The sequence below is a fragment of the Chaetura pelagica genome, unplaced genomic scaffold (genome assembly GCF_000747805.2).
Source record: "Chaetura pelagica isolate M959 unplaced genomic scaffold, ChaPel_1.0 scaffold12, whole genome shotgun sequence".
Classification (NCBI taxonomy): domain Eukaryota; kingdom Metazoa; phylum Chordata; class Aves; order Apodiformes; family Apodidae; genus Chaetura; species Chaetura pelagica.
The window spans coordinates 894,422-909,500 of NW_009952801.1; the positions used below are offsets into that span (position 1 = coordinate 894,422).

At 43.2% G+C, this 15,079-nt stretch overlaps 1 protein-coding gene across 1 annotated transcript in view; it reads left to right on the top strand.

The window, feature by feature from the left end:
* DYNC1I1 (dynein, cytoplasmic 1, intermediate chain 1) overlaps nucleotides 1-15,079 on the top strand; it is a 176,809-nt gene that overhangs the window by 82,425 nt on the left and 79,305 nt on the right. Inside the window, exons 6-8 of the mRNA XM_009994970.1 lie at nucleotides 3,269-3,358; nucleotides 11,689-11,851; nucleotides 13,025-13,124. Coding sequence (XP_009993272.1) covers nucleotides 3,269-3,358; nucleotides 11,689-11,851; nucleotides 13,025-13,124 — 353 coding nt within the window. The remainder of the gene's footprint in view (nucleotides 1-3,268; nucleotides 3,359-11,688; nucleotides 11,852-13,024; nucleotides 13,125-15,079) is intronic.

Sequence of the window (15,079 nt, forward strand, 5' to 3'; positions counted from 1 at the left end):
CCCTACTCAAAGCACAGGCCCAGTTGACTTCAGCTCCCAGCGCTTCTGCATTTCAGGCCCCAGGTGTCTCTTGTTGAGCACCCAGAAAATGAGGCCAAGCACTCAAGAGGGAGGAAATTCCAGAATGATGTCATCTTTGCTACATGTGGGGAGGGGGAAGGAGCTAATCGTGCCCAGGCAATCCAAATTCTGGCATTCGCTAACATTTTAGCATTTGGCTCACAACCATATCATTCTTTTAGCTGAGTTTCTCTGTGCATGTGTATACATTTCTCTGTAAATAAATAAGAACATCTGAACTGTATCTAACCTGCTAGAAGCTCTTGCACTGCCTTCCCAGTAAAACTAATTTATTGATCTGTGTGCCCTTGGGAAAAAAAAAAAAAAAAGGCATGTGTTGTAATAGCTTTTACTTATATTTCCTGCTGCAATTAAATCTAGAGAAATCCAGGAAAATTATTTTGATTACTCCCGGAAGAGGAAGGAAGGGTAGTAAAGAAGTTCTGTCTTAATAGGTGCTGAAGAATCAATACACCTCCCTGCTCCAGCTGTGCCTCAGCTATTCATTCCTTCTCTGCTTTGGAAGCAGGAACAGACAATAGGCACCCAAAATCAGGGGGATCAAGGACTTCCAGGGGACAGGACATTTGCTTCAATTCCATCTGAAAACTACTAAATCTCAAGTTCTACATTTGCTACATTGTCCCTATCCATTACCCAGTTACGAGCACAGCATGCTGCCTTAAAAGTCCCAAGATTTTCAGTTGAATATTTGGGTTTTTTTTGTTTCCTTCCTGCCAGTTTTCTCCAGTCCTTCCCCTTCTGAAACTTTCCTGCATAAGCAGACAGGTTGGAAACAGGTTAAAAATGGAAGCTGAAATCCATATGTAAACAGCTGGCTCCAAGACCTGGTGCTCTAGGGAATGAAAACTTGTAATGCAAGACTCACAGAACTCTTGTGGGAGTTGGCTTCGTTTAGGTATCTACCATAAGTGTGTCTGGGTGCATATATCTGCACACCATTCTGATGCTATCTCTGTGTGCATATGTACCTGAGGTTAGCAGGGTATTCACTCCCTGCTGCACCAGGCACTCCTCTCTCTTCTCACACTTCTCATCTGTTCTTTGAAACTGGGAGTGCCTCTCTCTTTCATACATCCTACCTCTGCTAGTGCCGCACACCGATGGCAGAAGGACCTTTTTTTACCCTTCCTATGTGTGTACAGCAGGTGAACTTTTCTCATTGACTCTCTGCTGACTGTGTGTGATGTTATCTACCTTTGAACCAGTGGACAGAGCAATGTGTTTACCCGGCCTAACTGAAATGCCCTGGCTTGCTCTCTAAAAACTCTTCTCTGTAGCCCTTCTACAAAGAGTATCTAGGGAATTGTAACTGCCAAGTGGGGCATCAAAGGAAGGCATCATGAATATCCTACCTTTACTCCACTTCAAGTGGCTGTTTCCTCTCATGGACTGTAAAATCCCTGATAAATGGGTGGCATTAGTTAGTAGTGTTTTTGATTCTGGAAATGCCTCCCCATCCATGCTGGATGTATTGTTATCCCTCCTCCCTGACATCTGGGGAGCCAAGCTTTCCTTCTCCTCACTGCAATTGCTAGAAGTAGGGAGAGTGATGGAAGATCTTATGCCAAGATTTCCTTTTTTTCCCAAGAGGGAGAAGACTGACTGTCCATGCTGAGACACTTTCTTATAGTATGTGGCTAAGTCAAGTTCTCTAGCCAAGATGTCAGCTAGCAACTTGTGCTCTGTGGGCTTCTGGGGGGAGAAGTTCTAGGGGAGGCAACATGGTGGGAATATTATGGTGCCTGTTATGTTATTGAAAACAAAATACAGCTGCGTGTTGCTGTTGGCTGGATGCAACCTGTCAGCACCAATATTTCCCCAAGAAGCCAGGCCTGATTGCAGCCTGCCTTTGCAGGAGAAGGTGCCAGTAGCCGAGCAGTTTGGAGAAGTGTGACATGTTGCCCCTTGCCCGCTTCCAGGCTGTGTTAGCACAGCAGTGTGAGAGCAAGCAGTGTGCCTGGAGAAGCACCATGTTGCGAGGAACCGTGTGGTGACAGGCAGATTGCTCAGAAAGCCCCCAAGGAACTGCAGGGGTTTTGCAGATGGCTGAATGCCCTGGGGCTGAGACAACATGTGTTCTTTCATGCAATGAACTGACCCAGGGCACCAGGGGTGCTTACTATGCCTTAATGGTGCATCAGGCTCCAGAATAACTCCAGAATAATTCCTCCATAGCCCACAGATTTGCTCATCCAAATTACTGTAACTCAGTCTTTTAGGACCAGGTCTATTTTCAGTCTTAGTAGTTCAGTGAATCTACAAGGCTGAGCATCCCTGCCCTTTCATGAGTATGAGTGGGTTGGGTGCTGGCCCTGGGCACTGGAGAATGAATCATGTTGCTGTAGCTGGGAACAAGTAAGGAGGGTTAAGGAGGCTTTGAGCCAATTTGATGTATCACTGTCTTTCCAGCTCTGCTGGTATTATGTTTTGGTCTGGACAATCAGAACATGTATAACTTCAGACAGGTATCAAGGAAGGAATGGTTTGTCCTCCTGAATAAAATGAGAACATGTGAGTGTGAGGAGAGAGAGGAAGGGAGAGAAACATTTGCATAGGTCAGGAAAGGTCATTCAAACATCTGGCAGTAGTAACTGACATGTGTCAAATTTTAGTGTTCATTAAATTCATATTAATGCAAGAATGAATCTTAAGCTCCAAATGCCATTTTCGGTTGCTGTGTTCCCATAGTTGATGGTGATGACTTTTCAGAACTGTACCATGCTTGTTTGCTTGCTAGTGGCATCTGACCTAAGGTCAGGTTTCTATTTAACCCTTTCCTGTAGGTCAAAAGACAAATTAATCTGCTGAGAATTGAATTGGAAATGAGGTGTCTGGATAGCAGGTGTCCCAAATGTGGAATTGCTGCCAGGCTGAAACATGTTTGCATCTGTTCTTATGCCATCCCATAAGTCATCTCTGAGGTCAGGGAGATATTCAGCTGACATCTGAGATGGGAAGTTGCCACAGGGAGCACAAGTGGCAGGTGCCCTGTGTTAGCAGATTATCTTGCAGTCTGGGGGAAAAATTCGGAGAGTGTCACTTTATGTATAAATGGAATGTTTCCATATATTGTCCACTTTACTTTACCTGTGTTTACTATGAATTTATAACATTAAAGAAGAACTATTTCCCTCTCCCTTAAAGAGGTGAATCTCACAAATCTTTTTCTTACTTTTATTTTTAGAGGATGAAGATGATGAAGAGATGGTGGAGCCAAAAGCGCAGGATGACTTGGAGAAAGAAAATCAAGACCAGAAGCAGGAAGTTAAAGAAGGTACTTTAAAAAATGAAAAGGATCTTGTTACAGCTTTAAAGGACTGAATCCTGCAAGTAGTTACTCTCATAGGTAGTTTCCATTATTGAGAACACTGTGAAATCGAAACAGTCACCAGTTTTATTGATTCAGAACCACATAAGTGGCATAAAAGCAGAAAATTGTATCCCAGCCACCCAGCTGGTAGGTTTGAGACGCTTGTGAAAGGCACAAGAATTCTGCTGTTTAGAAGAAGCAACATGTCCTCATAATTTGGGAACAAAGTAGAGATTCTTGGATTCCAGGACTGGTGCTTACTTGTCCTCTGGCTCAAATAGCCTGCTTACATGAAAGATTTAAAGTGCAAATGCCAGGCATTCCAGCGGCTTCATAAAGTTGGTTGGTCTTGAGGTACTTGGAGCCCATAACTCTCTGCCTGCCTGAGAGGGGCAAAATTAAACCTAGTGGTGGTCAGGAATCTGCCAGCATAAAAACCATTTCACAGGAAAATGTTGACTGTCAAAATAAAAATTTTTGTGTAGAAGCTGCCACCAAGGAACTCAGGGTCAAAGCTGAAGCCAGGCAAGTCCAGCTCTTCTATCATTTCTCTGGATTGAGACACTCTCCAGGGTTACAAGAGACAAAAATTCAGTTTACTACCTCTTTCTGGTGGAAAAAAGAGACGTGTTGAAGTGGCACATGTCAGCACTCAAGACAGTAGATATGCTGGGTGTCTCCTGTTTGCTTCTCTCGGGCCCACTCTCACTTTTGTAATTAGAAGAGGGATGTGAAATTTGGTCTTCCAGATCTGGGAATCAGAGACAGTATTGCCTATTTGGGTGTGTCACTTTGAGCAGCCAGGGCTCACACGTGTGTGGAGTGGGGTAAAAGAGCTGAAATGTCAGCAGCTCCAGTGTGAGAGGAAATTAGTTTATTCTCCAAAATTCCTTAGCTCTATGTTGCCAGGACTGCTCACAACTATGTTTACTGCCTTGAAAGGTAACTTACTTCCTTAGGTAGGGCCTAAGCTGCTTCATGCTACAGTGATCACTGTCACTGGGAAAAATATGGAGTTGTTTTACAGAGAAGCCCATAAAACTGTTAACTGTGAATACAACGGTAGATGCTCCTTTCTCATTCAGGGAAGCCTGGCATAATTTCCATCCATGCCCAAAAACCTGCATCTGGTATATTTTGCCCACAGTCTCTATCCCCACACAATGAAGTGAGTTGCAGTGCCAGTCATGCTGTTTTGATTATAACTTGTTCTTTATTCCCAATTAAGAGCATCACAGAAATCACCCATGCCATAACTCCTGCAGTGTCCGTTGCTCATTAGGTCCTTGCAGAAACACGGAGGGGGGAGCTCACTCCTCCCACTCCTCATCCTTCTGCTTCTCCCACCACCCCCAGTCACTGCTGCCGTGGGCAGAGGAGAGCAGCAGGAGCAGTGGTGACAGCAGCAGCAGGAGTCACACAAGAGTCTGCAAAGGCATAACTGATGACATAAGCAAGAAGCATGGCGGGATAGAAAACCTTTTTGTTGCTGAAAATTATCTTTCCTCCCCGGACTGTGGGGTCAACTCACAAGTGGGATCTAGCAGTTGCTGGACTTAACACAGTATCTAGTCTACTGATGACAACAGGAAGCCATAAAACCAGATATCACTGCACTTACACAGTGTCCTGAGTTGCTGATTGGCTCTCTAGTATTCAGCTTACAGCTGATTTCACCCCCATTTATTTCCTCCTCCACCTGGGGAGAAAGCACAAACTCCTGCATGAAGAGAAGAACAAAATCTAAATACATTCCTTGAACTGATTTATTTCACATTTTTGTGGGCTTTCAAGTTAGCCTTTTATGTACTTTGCTGACCAAGCACCACCACCACCACCATCTTTTATTTCTTTATTGTTTTTTTTCAGTCTGGAGGCAGCGCTCCCTTTCTGTGCCTAGCAGACCCCCCAGGAGTGGTAGATCAACTGGGCTAGTTTAGCAGTAGTCTCACACACAAACTACAGGCTGGATAAGCAAGGCACAGCTTGTTTTAGCAGAACCGGCTTTGTGAGGTGCTAACACTTGACTGGGTTCAAGGAGGAAGAAAACATGCTCGTTGCCTGATAGAAAGTGAATTTGACCTGCAGTACGTGCTGTGATGGATGAAACAGTGGTGTGCAGCATTAAGTGCTGCATATCAAATGAAGCAGTTGTCCCTAAACTGACAGGGAATGAATCCCGTTTTTAGTGTTTAGTGTCATTCTCCCTGTTTGCTTTAGCACATTTGCCAAGAAAATCCTATTTTCCTCGCTGTTGTAATCACCCTTCTCATGTTCTGAGCAGCATTCAGGGTTTGAAGCCATCGTTTGTGTTTCATGGAAGTGATTAAAACCATGTTACAAGTCAAACAGGAGTTTAGAAGAACATTTCCTGTCGGTGCTGCGCTCCGTGTGCCTACTCAGAATTAATAGCTTTTCTGCAAATTAGCACATAATGGGTTAAAAGCATGTTTATGTTGGCATTAAGTACTCTGGCTTCTTTTTCTCTGCAAGGCAAGACAATATTTTGCAAACTTTTTAAAGAATCTCTAATAGATATTATAGTGGCGCCATTCACACTGCTATATAGTAGTTAAGGCTGTGTCAGCACTTCCATTATGAATCCTGTTTTTCAGGGATTTATAACCCAGCCGTAAAAATTTGCTCTGGGCTGAAATTTGGTTTCAGCTCAGGGAGCACATTTTTTAACAGATTAAAAAAAATCAGCATGGCCTTTTTTGAGTTATAGGCGCATAAGGAAAAAAATACCATGGTCTAGAAAAGTGTGGGGAGAGAAAGGCAGACAATTTTTTCATTAATATAACTTAAAAATAGGTCAGGATGAAAAAGATTGGATCCAGTTGCTCAGACTCCCTTTCCCCAAGCCAACAGGACAGGAGAGTTCTGTTTTTATAATGGTATTTTAAGTGGAAATGTGATACTTTTTTTCTCCGTGGTTTATAGGTAGTCCAATTTAATTCTACAGACATTTATTGCATGCTTCATTTCCTTGCCTTCTCCCGCACTCTCCAGAGCTGCTCTGTGGGGTTTGGTGGGATTATCCAGCAGGCACACACTGCACCTGCAAGAGGGCAGCCTGCCTGGCACAGCACTTCTTGGAGCACTTCAATGTCATGAAGGTGCTAAGGGCAGTGGAGCATCTCAAGTCCTCCAAAGTCTTTCTGGAGTGGGAGGGGGAAACCTGGCTTGTTGACATTTTGAAGCAAATGAAGCCCTGGGACCCGGTTATGTTTCTTCCACTGGGCTGTCTGTTGCCACCTATGTCTCAGGTACATAGTCTCCCCACCATCCTTGGAAGAGCTGAGTGTGGGGTACCTGCTGTTGAAGTGGGCTGGGCTCTGCCTGTTCCCAGCCTCTCCTGACCACATAAACAAGAGACTGGTCCCAAAATGTAGCATCACGAAGGTTGGGGCTTTCCACCGCCAGAGAGCTCTGGAGCTCCACTTAAGGAGCCTCTTTGTGTCAGCAGAAACCACATGAACAGTGGGACAGGCTGAGTCTTGAAAGTGGGCCTCAACCTGCATTTATCTGAAGCCATGGATATATCCACAGAAACCTGCATGAAGGGCTGTGGTGGGGGAAGCTGAGATCTGCAGCTTCAAAGACCTTCTCTGCCCCCCTCTGCCCCTGGCACCTCTGCATGGGGCTTGGTGTCCACATAGCAGGCTGTGGTGTGGGAGACTGTTCAGCTCTCACCAGCTCAAGCTTGAGTATCGGAGAAGCAGGACAGGGTGCCAGCTTTGCCCCTGTGAACTCACTGGGGTTTGCAATAGCCTGTAACACCAGGGTTTCACTGCTGCCAACACCACAGTGAGCTCGGCTGTGCCCACCCATCTGGGACAGCCCAGCCCAGGGGTGCTCAGGGATGGTGCTCAGCATGTCCCCTGGAGAGGCACGATTGATGGGAACAGCCCTGCCTGGCACAGTTTCAAATTTAAGTCTCTGGACCCTGCTACTCCAGAAATGAAATATCCCTACATGCACCTTGAAATCTCTCTTCACACATTCAGCAATGGTGTCATGCAGGGACTTGGGTTTTAAACCCAGCAGAACCAGGATTTGACCCATATGAAACCAGAATATGGCAGGTATCAAGCCTGACATGGAAGTGAGAAGCACAAGGAAAACAAGAGGATCACAGGCTATCGTCAGGCAAGGACTGAAGGCTGTTGAGAGCCCCTTAACACTTTGCAGTTCTCACACTGTACATTTCTACCATCCTCGGTCGTCAGCACATCTAAAGTTTATGTGGATTTAAGTACGAGCTAAAAGAAATAATACAGCTCTTAAAAGGGTTTTACTAATCTCCTTCTGTCTCTTGTTATATCTCTGGACTCATAACAAGGCTGCTTCCTGCTTTACTGTTTTTATAAGTTTGCCCATTCTTTCTTTCACTTACTCTTACAGTTCTTTTTTTTCTTTCTTTCTTTTATTTATTTTTTTTTCCTTTAATTGATTTAATTTATTTTGTTAGATTTTTACAATTGCTTAGGTTCCAGGAGAATATTTTTAAATATTCTATGGTACTTATTTAAATTTGAGTTTCTTTTCTGTTTTGTTTTTTGTTGTTGTTCTTTGTTGGGGTTTCTCAAAATATCTTTTTGGGCTCCTTTGAGTCAAATCCCAATATTTAAATATTTGTGAATTTGATCCTGCACTGCTATCACAACTCATTATATTTAGTACAAACTTGTTTCTGCCAGATAAGAACAAGTCTGCAGCATTTGTATTTCAGCTCCTGAAGGCCTGATGTGAAATAATGGTATTTCTCATAGTCATGTCAAATCATATGTGAAATAAAAAGAAAAGTTATTATTTTTCAGACATAAGTATTGAATAATTCTGTTGTTTTCATGTCCCGTTCAGTTTTTGTTACCTATTCTAGGCCTTTTTGCTCATGCACAAGAGTACAGTGTCTTTCATTATGGATATACCTCACATTTTCTTCCATGGCAGTGCCCTCTGTGCACGTATAACTGCACCATGTTTTAATTTAAATGTAAATTCCAATTCATTTTATGCAGTATTATACATTAACAGGAGTACAGGGCTTCTTTGATACATGTTGTGACCTTGTAACCCCAGAGGCACCCGGACAGCCCTCTGCTTGTGGGTGTGGGATCCCATTGACATTTGGGTGGGTCTGTGAGCGATGGGATGTGCAATGGCCGTGTCAGGCAGGGTGTGGTTGCTGCACCGTGGGTCCTCCTGCCGTGAGCTGTGCTGAGCCACGGATGGGAAGCAGAGCTCAGGCACAATAGTTCGTTATGAAGCTGTGGTATAGAAACAGCCAGGTATGGGTTTTCCTTTGCAGGAGCTTTCATTGCACCCCGGGCAATAAGCACATAACTTCTAGCACTGGTGAGCGAAGCATCGCACTAGGCTTTGTTAGAGGAGGAAGGTTAGATGTGGTTTGTTTGATTTTTACACCAGGGAGAGTAGATCCTTGAAGGCAAATGCTTTATACTTACAGGGAATTTGTGAAGATATTGTCACATCTCATAGGTCTCAGTGACAAAACCAAACAAAAAATACTTTGATCAGCTACTTGTGTTTCTCGTAGCTTTCCTTGAAGAGAGTCTGTGTCTCTTGAAAGCTGAGATCAAAGTAACTGTGAGCTCCCAGACAGGAAGAAAAATTGCAGAAAATTACATCGATTCTTTTTATTTTATTCAAGGTAATGGACAGACAGGGAGAAGGAACAAGGGGAAAATGGAAGTGGCTCTGAAAGATAAATGGTTTGAAAATCTTCATGTTTGAAAGAACAAGCCTGTCTGTTTTGGGTTTTTTTTGCTTATACTTCATGTATTTGCAGTAGTTACAGCAATGTTTTACACTGGAAAAAATAATGATGTTAACATTCTTGTAAGAAGATATTGCCTCAAATAAAACTTCAGAGGCAGCCGAATGAAAGAAGAAAATAAGGTTAAAATATGAAGCTTAATATCACCAGGGGGCATCTGGTGTGTCAGTCAGATGAATGAGGTAAGCTGATTTATGCCCTAAAAACTTTAGCCAAGGTGTTTCTGATGCCGAAGAGGGTTTAATAGACTGCTGGCCTCCCACAGATCATTGCTAACTGCAAGGGAGATTTTGCTGAAGTAGAACTGCAATCATGTGTGTCTCCATTGCTTGTGAACACTCCACAGCTCCCAAGCTGTTTATTTTTTTTGCCTTTTCCCTTTCTATTGATTTTTGGTTGTATTTTCTTTGCCAGCTATAGTTGGCAAATGGCCGAGTAATAAATTTATATTTCCAAGCTGTAGAGAGGATTTGATTTAGCAAATAATTCTTACCATTTGGAGGAGTTTGAAATGAGTTTTCTAGTTGCCTTTGCAGTTATTTTCTCCCCTTTTATGCTTTTTTTTGCTGCTTTGTCATGCTTGTTGTCTTTGATTCTCAGAAAGCGATGCTTTAGTGGTGACAGTGGGATATTGCCACATTACAGGCTTCCTTGCCAGATCAGTTCCCTTAGTGCCAATTACTATTCAGTAGTGGATGCTGCAATAGGTCAACCTGTACTTTTTGCTAGTCATTCTCTTTTTTTCACATGCATTGCTTCTGTCTAAAGCACTTTGAGGCAAATTGTGCTCCTGCCTTGGTAATTGTCGCTCTGCTACTCAGGGGAACAGTGCGGGGGGATGTAGATATTCCCTGGATGCGTGGAGCTCCACAGGGACAACTAGCCTAGTGATAGGAGGCATAAGGCCAAGGCCATAGGAGATCATCAAAGGCTAAAGCTTCTAACTTTTTAGTAGCTCTGTGGCATGGCACAGCAACTGGAAGATAATTTAGAACTGCAACTTTAAGCTCTGTCACTTGTTTAATTAAATACTAAGATATGCATGACAGGGCTTGGAGTTAAATGTTGATGTATACTGGGTGTTCTCTGAGGCACCCTGCCACTGGTGCTTGAACCTAATATGGCCTAAGGAGACTGCAAAGTCATTCTCACAAGTAAACACCTCAAATCCGTATTGTAAAGCTGAATGCAGGAGACCTTTGATCGACAGTTAAACTCTGAGAACAAGGCTCTGTAATTTTGCAATAAACCTTTTTATGGTATGTTCTGTGTGTATCTAACTGTAAATTTGGAACAAAATTTTCAGTTAGCCTAATTCCTGTCATATCAATGGAGCGTTTCATGCCAGGAATTTAAGCTACTTGCAAGGTTGATTTGGTGTAACTGAAGATACTAACAACATTTTTTGAAACACAAATAATTCTGAAATATGACTAAAATTATTATTTAAAAGGATATGTGGGCAGAGGTATAATTGATATACAACATTGCTGCGATATCAATGACCCTGCTAATGTAATTGAGAACGGAATTTTGCACTATACTAACAGCAGCATCCCAATTTTCTTTCCCTCTGATGCTCACATCTGAGTTGGAATTTACCAACAGGTCATTAAACTGATGGAGATGTAGCAGTGGTGCATCCTGCAAAGATAGTAGTTTTCAAATGAAGGGCCATACTTGAAACACTGGTTTGGAGGTAAAGTTTTAGCATCTCTGCATGCATGTAAAGAAGCCACTTCAGCTTGCAGGGGCCAGGCGCTCCTGGTCGGTGCCAGGAGGTATGAGCTTCCCAGCCCAGAGCCCGAGGCAGCTCCTGCCCCCTCCCAGGGCAGCTTTGGCCACTGCTCAGTGGCACTGAGAGCCAGAGCTCTCCTCTGCAAGGAATGAAACTGTCTTAAAGAAACTGGTGTTTGGTCGGCTGCTTTTGATTTTGCTGCCTCAGAGAATATCTTTGGTTATTTACTTCATTGCTTTGCAAAAGCTCTAAAGCAGAAACAGAATTTATCAGTGACACCAAGGAAAAATGGGAAGAAGTGAAGGGAAAGATTATGTGAGCCCTTTCAACACAAAGAACTGTAGTATATGGTAAGAAGATTATTTTATCTTTGGCTCCTCTGACAGGTCCCCTGTTACATAAGTGTTCTGCTTTTTCAAGCTGGGTATTGCCTAAATGTCAGTCAGAGCCATTTCCTGAAATAGGAACATGGCGTTTATTTAATTTGGGAGGTTTAAGTATTTTCCATTTCAGAATAATAAATATGTGAGATATAGGATCTCTTCTGTGTAAATGCTACATTTTGGGAATATACAGGAGTATGTTTAGTTATACTAAAAAATTCTTAGTCATTATTTTAAGAGTAAAGCTTTGATTTTTGTCCTGACATTGCTATGGCAAGCTTTCATGTCAAAAGAAACCTACTGAAGATGTTGATTCATTGGGAAAGGGGTGAAATGTCATACTCTTAAGTACATCTTTTCATTTTCCAAGCTCCTCCTAGGGAACTGACAGAAGAAGAAAAACAGCAGGTTCTCCATTCAGAAGAATTCCTGATCTTTTTTGACCGGACAATACGTGTAATTGAGCGAGCTTTGGCTGAAGATTCAGACATCTTCTTTGACTACAGTGGCAGAGATGTAGAAGAAAAAGATGGGTCAGTTTGGGAGGTTTTTTTGCTGTTGTCAAATAAGCTTTATAAAAAGAATTTCAAAGCCAGAAAGCCTTAATTTTAAAACTAGATTAAACATATTTATAGTTAAGCAAAGGTTAAAATCTCTCTGTGAAGGCCTGGGTCACTTCATTAGCCAAAATGATTTTGTAAAACAGCTTCATGCTTTATTACACTGGCTTTTTTTTCTCTGATGTATTATTCAGGTGATTTAATTTTTTGTTTCATTTTTGGGATGAAATTTCAAATTCTGAAGAAGCAATTGAAATAGATACATGTGTGTATACACATGTATATGCAGATGTGCATGTGTACATTCCAGTGTTGTATGTCCGTGTGCTTATATCATTACATTTTTACAAATTTGAGTTACTGTTGTTTTATCTTCTACTGCTGCCTCCATTTTGTAATGGATCCCACTGTGCTGTGCATTGTGGGGTTGAAAATAATCTCCCAAAGTGTTTGCAATCTAAAAGCACAAGATGAGACGTGACAGGTTTTGTATTCAGCAATTGGTAGAGGAGTAGAAGCAACAAAACCTGAGAGTAGGAGACGAAGTATTTAAGTTTCAGCAGCTGAGAATCTGTTGAAGCCTCATGGCAAATCAGTAGCTGTGTGGCACTGAAGTTACTTGCTGGAGGTTACTTTGGAGCATCGCCCCTGTGGACTGGCAAAATGCATCAGTGTGGTAGTGTTGGACGAGGACTGAGCTTCAGCCCATCCTAACGGTGCCAGAAGGCATCCACCATCTCCATTGCTGAGAAGAAGTGTTGTATCTTTAAGATTTCAGGAGTCAAAAATAAGAGAGATTTGTTTATAGCTTGGAGATGAAGATTCAGAAAAGAGGGAACGGAATGCCAGGCCAAGGTCCAGTCCTGAGAGACAAAGGTGTTAGAATGTGACCCAGAAGAGTGAGTTAGAAAAGACTCAGGAAGGCAGTGGGAAATTAAGAAATGTGGTTTTGTGAAACACGTATAAAATTTGTTCCTTGGTGCAGATTTGTTACTCTCGGCAAGACAATGAGAGCAATTAAAACAAGGTGGCAGAGTTCCCCAGCTTGGGCAGAGATTTGAGAGGCAGTCAGAAACTTCTGTATTGCTTTTCACATAATTTGAATCCTGGTACTTCAAAAGTGTCACTTTGTTTGAATTCACACAGAGATGTTCAAGCAGGAGCCAACCTTTCCTTTAACCGCCAGTTTTATGATGAGCACTGGTCAAAGCATCGTGTTGTCACCTGTATGGATTGGTCTCTTCAGGTAAGATGTGAAGCTGGGAGATATGTTTCTATATACCTTCCAACTTCTCCCTAAAAATTACAGCCAAATTACAGCAATTTTGGTTTTTGTTCTGCAGAGCATGATGTTATTTCTTAGCTAACAGCAGAGTGAGTGAATGCATGTTTCTCCATAAACAAGAGTAGTGGGCAATAATGACCCTGTCTTTTTTTTTTTTGTTTTTCTATGTTACTTGGTCTTCAAAACCAGGATGTTGCAGTAAGACTGCAATTTAACAAACCTAAGATGAGTCTTTACTTTTGCTCCCCACTCCACTCCTTCTGCACACAGAAATTTTTTTGAGACAAGTGGTTTAATATTAAACCAATTAAAAATAATTGACTAAATATGTAGCAATTTCTTTAATAAACAGTTATACATCATAAAATATAACATTTTAAAAAATAATAGTGAGGACTGAACTTGATTTTCCTAATATACTAGAACCTAAAATGTGAAAGTATTTGAACAAGATGAAAAGACTGAGAAGAAGTCTTTTGAAAAATGCTGGGTGTTCTCTCTAAGCCACAGAAGAGGAGGCTGCAGCTGGCCAGGGGGCATGCTAAAGCAGCGTGCTTGGAACTTGTCCAGTTTCTGTGCACAGCAAAGCATTGTCATATTGCAAAATAAAACTGATGATATTGCTGCTTAAGCTTCCCAAAACCAATACAGCCACATCAGCAAAGCACAGAAACCAGGTTAATTAGTTACTCCATTAGAGAGCTGGGATTAGCAAACACATATCACCACAGGTCCTGTCAAATTAATTTGGTCCCAGTTTCACTCCAGCCCCCCACATCCTCTCTGCTTTGTCTGCGTTAGCCTGTTCCTAGGTTCCAGCCTGGAGCAAAGCAGCTGGTTTCCCTGGGGAGAAAAGAGGAAACCAGGGAGAGCCTGCTGCAAGGCCCGTGATACAGATGTAACAAAACTACTTCAGAAGGACATAGGCTTGAAAAATGGAAATGCAAGCTAGTCTGGCTAAGAAGTCGGCCCCAAAGCCAGCCTCAGGCATGTCCTGATGCGTCCAGAGCCCTGATGCAGCCTGCTGTGGGTAGCAAAGATGCTTTACGTGTAGCTCAGACAGTGCTAAGAACAAGCTTTGCTTAGCCCAATCTCAGAAAAGCTGCTCTCTCTGCACCATGTTAGAGACAGCATGTGTTTAAGGCCAAGGAAGTAAGTGGCATGTGCAGGCTAGGGAGAGGCAGTGGATGCGGAGCACTGTGACTTTCACATCCGTCCCTCTCTCCTTCCCCTTGAAATGGCAGCAGGGCTGCTTCCACCCCTTTGGGTGCTTCTCAGGCCAGGTGGCAGCTGACTGTGGGGGGGATGGAGGATGGAGCAGGCAGCAGGGAGGAGCTGGAGGTTCTCACGGAGCATTCCCAGTGTGGGTCTGGCTATCCAACCTGGTGTGAAGCTCAGCAGCCAGCTGCAGGGAGGCTTCTTGTAATATCCAGCTTGCACCCAGTGTGTGAAATGAAGGATTTATCCCTTTGCTTTCATACAAAATATCAGCTTAACAACAGGTATGCACTGGTGTGACGTGGGTGGCCTTTAAGCACATATGGATTTCCAGAGAAATCAAATATAAGCCCGAGGAAACACTTATCTTAGGTTGTTCACTTGTTCAGGGGCTGGAAATTACATGGAATTCTTATCTGATATTTTCCTAACAGGCAGCTCTTACTGTATTCCCAGGGCAGCAAGAAAAAAAGCCGCCTCAGAAGAGCACTGCCAAATGTAATTGCTCAGCCCCTGGGGCTCCCAGGCATGTTCTGCTTCCCACCTCTTTGTTCCAGGGTGGCCCCTCCTGCCTTCCTCTCCGTTAACTCTTGCCGCTCAGCTCCCTGGCACCCAGCGGTGGCTTCTCCATGTGGCGGGGGGGGGCGGGGGGGGGGGGGGGCCCGTAACGGGCCGGGGGGAGGGGCGTTGCCCCTCCC